This window comes from Neodiprion lecontei, chromosome 5, assembly GCF_021901455.1.
Source record: "Neodiprion lecontei isolate iyNeoLeco1 chromosome 5, iyNeoLeco1.1, whole genome shotgun sequence".
NCBI lineage: Eukaryota > Metazoa > Arthropoda > Insecta > Hymenoptera > Diprionidae > Neodiprion > Neodiprion lecontei.
This window is the reverse complement of record NC_060264.1, coordinates 4,811,042-4,817,041: the sequence shown is the minus strand read 5'-3', so window position 1 is coordinate 4,817,041 and position 6,000 is coordinate 4,811,042. Positions and strand designations below refer to the sequence as shown.

The 6,000-nt window shown below is 46.3% G+C and overlaps 1 protein-coding gene across 1 annotated transcript; it reads right to left on the bottom strand.

Moving 5' to 3' along the window:
• Positions 1 to 399: 399 nt before the first annotated feature.
• LOC107221479 (forkhead box protein D1) lies at positions 400 to 2,815 on the bottom strand. Its single transcript, XM_015660479.2, has one exon. The coding sequence runs from the start codon at positions 1,870 to 1,872 to the stop codon at positions 583 to 585; it is 1,290 nt and encodes a 429-aa protein (XP_015515965.2). The 5' UTR covers positions 1,873 to 2,815; the 3' UTR covers positions 400 to 582.
• Between the last annotated feature and the right edge of the window lie 3,185 nt (positions 2,816 to 6,000).

The following is a 6,000-nucleotide window of genomic DNA, read 5'->3' as shown; positions in this document are numbered from 1 at the left end:
CAAGACAAAAATACGTACATGTGTATACACTGAGAAAAATTTCATTTCTTACAGTAACTAGAAAAATTCGATAAAACAGGCGTCGTTAAAAAAACTGTTTAAATATCGATGGAATTACGAAAAACGAGGTACGCCTAACCATTTTCGTAATTGTAACGCCAAATCTAATTTTTTAGTTAAACAGGGCTTTAACGTCAATTTATCGTTGCGCGAGCATTAAATTTTCCCAACAGTTGCGAGAAAATCTAACAACAGTGACCGTAACGAGAAAGAACGGTAACGGATACTACAATTTCCGTTAAGAGCTAGAAAACTAATTTTCTAAATTTAAAAAAGTTATAAAATGAAAACAGTTAAAAACCGAGCGGTAAACGGAACAAAAAATTTCTCTCGGTGTAATATACGTGTAATTGCCCCCCGCCCCCCACCCCCCACCCCCCTTGAAAACCGCGACAAGAATTGTCCCGCGAATTTCGTTACAACGATAAAGTGGATAGTTTAAAAAAAAAAAAAAAATTCGAAGAACCCGTCCGCGCGGAATAAAAGAAAAATTCAATCGAAAGACGAGCGGCATTCGATGTTCTAACGAACCCGCGAGAATGCCGAAGCCTGACCTGCCCTGCGTATTTTGCACCCGTCGGCGGGCTGCCTAAGGTCCAAAACCCATCCGTTGGACTGTTCGCTCGTCGGCTGATCGCCGATCAGCGCCTCTATGCTGAAGTTTCCCTTCTTCTCCTGAACGACGGCCGGCACCTGAGACATGACGGTCCTCGGCGGCGGGTTGATCTCTCTGATCGGGGGTGCGGAAATCGGCACGGGTTTATAAAGGGGCGCGGGGGGATCGAGGAACCGAAATTTCAGGGCCTCAAGCGCGCCGGGGGCGAATTCGAGAAGCGAGAGTCCCGGTATAGGGGAAAGGTAAGCTGGATAGGGAAGCGCTCCCGGAATATCGGCCGCGGCACAGGCGGCGCCACGTTCGTTGCAAATGGCGAACGCCATCATTGCGCGGTCACGGATGTAGTGCGGCGGCGGCCGTTTGTAGCGCTTCCGGCGTCTGAGAAAGCTCCCGTTGTCGAACATGTCCTCGGCGTCGGGATCCAGGGTCCAGTAGTTTCCCTTCCCGGGGTTTCCCGGCTCCCTCGGTATCTTCAGGAAGCAATCGTTCAGGGAGAGGTTATGTCTGATGGAATTCTGCCAGGCTGGAAATTTCTCTCGGTAATACGGGAACCGGTTTGAAATGAACTCGCATATCCCGCTGAGCGTCAGCTTCTTCTCCGGCGACTGGAGGATCGCCATTGTTATGAGGGCGATGTAGGAGTAGGCCGGTTTTATCATAGGCGACGAGGGGTAGCCCTCCCCCGCGTACGGGGGTGACCCCTGACCCGGTTTCGTCGTCGCCGTTGGCGCGTAAGGTTTCTTCTGGCGGTTTCGATGCCGCGGCGGCGTTCTCGAGGCCTCGTTCTTTCCCTGCGGACTCTGGAGAACCGGATCAACGACGCCGCTCGTACTGCTCTCGGAGTCCTTGTCGCTGCCCTGATCGAGGCGGAGGTTCCATTCCTGCATTCCCGGTATAATTTGCCCGCTTCCCGACAGCCGGCACCCCGAAACGGCCGCCGTTGCGTTCAGCCTTGGCATTTGCTCGTACGGCTTCTTCTGCGAGTTTCGATTGTACCGTGGCGCCGCCGATCGGGAAACCGGCGAAACGGGCGAAACCGACGGAAATACCGCCCCGATTTCACTCTTGGAAAGGCTCGATCCATCCACGATCGCCTCGTTCAAGGACTTGGGACTCTTGTCGACGTTGCATCCTTTGCACATGATGCTGGACAACAAACCGGACTGACCGATGCCGATGCTTTCCGGATTCTGCATTGTATTTTTTTTTTTTTTTTTTTTCTATTCCTTTTTCTTCTTACGTTTTTACCAATCTTCCTTATCGCCAATCCACGGGTTTCATGAGCGCACTTTTTCGGACGTCATTGCATCTTCCTCTGGCTTCTCATTTGGCGAAGAAGCTTTTTTCACAGTGTACCCGAGCGAATGCATTATATCGTGATCAGACTGTTCCTTGCGACGTCCTCTTTCAACCGTTCATTTTTCATCCAGTTTCTCTTTGCCGGTAATCGAAATCAACCTGCCGTAGAAACGTTTTCCCGCATACGGACCAGCGAGCCTTGTTCCGCGCCGTTTGTCCTCGGTGGAACCGTCGTACGAATTTATCTCTGCACCATCGTTGTTGCGTTGATAGTTTGTTTCCACAGCGATAACAATTCTTATGAACTTGTCCTCGGCTTGGCTCACGCACTCTTTGTTCACGTTCTTGAGAGTTCGAGAGTGCCTTGGCGTTATAATTCAGCTCCGCACCACTCCACCGGTTTTACAATATTCTCATAAACAGATTTTTGTCCGATTAGTCCGAAAGCTCGACTTTCACCACCGACTCTCGCGCGCGACTGTAATACCAAACTTTGTTTCTCCGCTACGAAAATCACCGATGTCGAAGGAGATGCGAAACGAAAAAAAAAATGCTCGACTCGACTCTACGTCACGCTGCACGACAATGGAAAAATTCTCCTCAACTGCAACGGAGCCGCGCGTCGTCTTTCCTCTTGCTGATGTGACGTGCGACTGGCCTCGGCAAGGCTTTGCTTTTCGGCTGAGCCACCGTTGTTTTTCCTCCGTTGAGAAACTCGCGAAATCGAATCACATCCCTACCACCTGCACATCGGGGGGTAACCAGGGTTGGCTCAACGAGCACCGTTTACACACGGATAGACACGCCGCCGTGTATGCAAAGGCTGAAACGTGTCCCAGAACTGAGTCCAGCTTTCCTGACCCGTTCTACACTCTCTCCCTCCCTTTCCCACTCTCCCTCCACCGCCCTCTCTCTCTCTCTCTCTCTCTCTGTGTATCTCGCGGATTGATACCAGAGACCGCCTACTTCACGAGGGGCGGATTCGGAGGGCGGGATATCTGTCATCTCCGTTTAACAGACGAAAGGGGAATTTCTAGAGGGGAGATCGGCGATGCTGCGTCGAGGAGGGATGAAAAGCTCGAGAAACGGTAAGCGCAGGGAGGTCGGGGCGGTGAGGGGAGGGTGGGGGGGGGGGGGGGGGGGACGAAAGCTCCGCGGGTAAAGGTTGCGGGGGTAAAATTGTCACACTCTGTGGGTTACCTTCTTTTGATCCTGTTAAATAATAAAACAACCCAATGGTTTTTACACCCCGTATTATACGCGTATAAGTACACTGTAGTGTTTGTCTATACGAATCTAGTAGAAGTCTATACAATGTTCGATGCTCGCGATTTAATTTCACCGTTGCGGTTTCTTCCGGTCATGTGCAATTTATACATGCGGTGTAACGCTTTGTAGACTGGAATTGCGTTGCCGGTAGTTTGGTATAATAATCGAGTCATCCTCGTCGGTGATACGAGAGGATAATTTTTTAAGGTATAGCAAATTATCGCTGAATCGAGTGAGAAGGATAGTAATTATCGGACATAGTTTTAGCACGAATCGATCAAGTTTTACTTTAACAATAACGACGTACAATTTTACCATGCATGATATATCCCTCGAGTGAAATAATTATTCTAAGAATATGACTCGATTCTTACGTTGTTTTGTCAAAGATACATCGAACTGTTCGTCCGTTAGATATTTGTTAAAACGATTAATCATATATGCAATCGTATCGTGAGGTCGGAACAATTTCAAACAATTATTCAACATGGTGAGAAAAGACGTAAGTTAAAAGCACGTTATATATATATTATGTAGTTTATAATTTAAATAGTATCAAAATAAAAAATTTCAATTATCTTATGTCGACTAAACTAGATTCCAGAAATTCCACCCCGTGAATAATTTGAAACCTGTACATTATCCGCTATAGCTTCAGGATCTTCGTCCCAAAATCGTTACACCGATCATCGAGTCGAACGATTCGTGAATCCCTCCCTTTCTCTCACTGTTCTCTCTTTGCGTGTATAATACACACACACATTTCAAGTTTACACGCTTTTGTACATCTTCATATTAATTTTCATCAACTATTTCTCGCCGTAACTTTTACACGTTCAAAATTTGATTTTCTTTCTCCGATTTGTCCCTAATCGTTGTAATATTTTTCAATTTCTCACAACATTACACCGTTACTTATAACTCGTTCCTTCCGCACCCCTTTACTCAACGTCAAACGAGTAGAACTAGATCCATCGATTAATCCCTTCCTTTCGTTTCGATAAACCTAAAAGCAGAATTTGAAACCCGAGAGCCGTGCGCGGAGCAAATGGAATTCGCAGCGCCTCCATCCTCGGCGTCAGGAGCATATCAGCAGCGGCAGGATCGTCGGAGGGTCGGCGTTACAAAGGGGGATGACAGGGGGTGAGGACGGGACCAGAGAAGCCGGGATTGGCTCGCGGATCGGAAGCTCGTATCTGCCTCTGTAAACGAGGCATGGTGCCGCTGCAGGTATTTGATCGTTGCACGGAAGCTACGAGTCAGAGGGAATGCGGCGGCCCTGAACAGAGCGAATATTATGTTTACTTGGGCTCGGTACCTACGGGACAGACGCGAGGGACGGGACACGCCGTGCAAATAATCCCGTATTATTGCACTCACCCGGGGCTGCTCACCCCGGTTCAACCCTGCGACTCGCGCCGCACGCGCATCGCGGTTGCACCTACAACGATTCGGGTAATTTCGCTCGATTTTGCGCGATTCTCTCGGCAGCTGAATGCCGAAATGCCGCCTCCGACTTGAGTACAAAATTTTCGTCAAACACTGAGAATAATTTCATTTGTTACGGTAACGAGAAAAATTCAGTTAAACTGGTATCGTTGGAAAAAACTGTTTCAATATTGTTGGAATTGCGAAAAACGAGGTACGCCTAACCGTTTTGGTAATTGTAACGCCAAATCTAATTTTTTTAGTTAAACGAGGCTTTAACGACAATTTATAAAATATTAGATAGAACGGTAACGGATACTAGACTTTCCGGTAACGACTAGAAAACTAATTTTCATCTTCTACCTGGAAATATATTTTTCGACTGTGGTAAAAAAATTAAAATAGTCAAGGACTGAGCGGTAACCGGAATTAAAAATTTCTCTCATTGTCAGTGAAGTCAGCCGTAAAATCGATCCCGAGTACTCATCAATTAAACACAATTTATCTCAACATTTACAACGTTTTTCGTACGGGATGGTGGGATGCGAAGGACGAAGTCGTGCCAACTATTCGCTGATAGTATAAAAATAATCATTGTAGAATTTAAATCGTATACCTTGTAAAGATTATAATTTTTAAAGAAAATTTATCGCAATTTATAAAGTTGACGTTGTGTGTTGATTTTGAGAATTTTATCGTTTACTCGCGTTACTTTTAGACGTGCAGCCAAAATTCCATCGCCAAATATCTGATCGAAACTTCCAACTGTCAGCATAGACGAAATAATCCTGGAGTACGAAGTCGTACTTGCGTAAGGATTCGTTGTTTACTCTGCCAGCATTGAGTCGAAATGTTTATCTCGATTCGGATCGCCCGGCGATACGTCAACTTAGACGACAGACTAGAAATGTTTGCGATTGTGTGCAAAAAGCTGCTACTATCATAGGACCGCATCGAGTGTGTCTGAAGTTTGTTCGGAAGTTTGCCTCGATCATGGGATCTGAAATACAAAGTCTGCTTCGGTTATCGAGCGAGTTAATTTAACCCTGGTTCAGTTAACCTCAGAACCGAATTTCACGTACAATTTCAAAGTCGGCGTGCTTGAAGCAGGGTTGTTTGTTAAAGTAAAACGAAGAATGGTTGAAAAACTTTGGGGGGGGTCTCGGAGACCCCGTGCGTGTATCGCATATTGTTTTACTTTCTTTGCTTCAAGAATTTCTCCCACATCCTCCACCGTTTTTTTTTTTTTTTTTTTTTGCTAAAACTGAGATTGGAGTCTATTTCTGAATCGTTAATTTTTTTTTCTCAAAATTTTCTTCAAGTCGTAA

What these genes read in the sequence shown, in the direction of transcription:
- LOC107221479 (XM_015660479.2), bottom strand. Translation starts at nt 1,872, where the DNA reads ATGCAGAATCCGGAAAGCATCGGCATCGGTCAGTCCGGTTTGTTGTCC.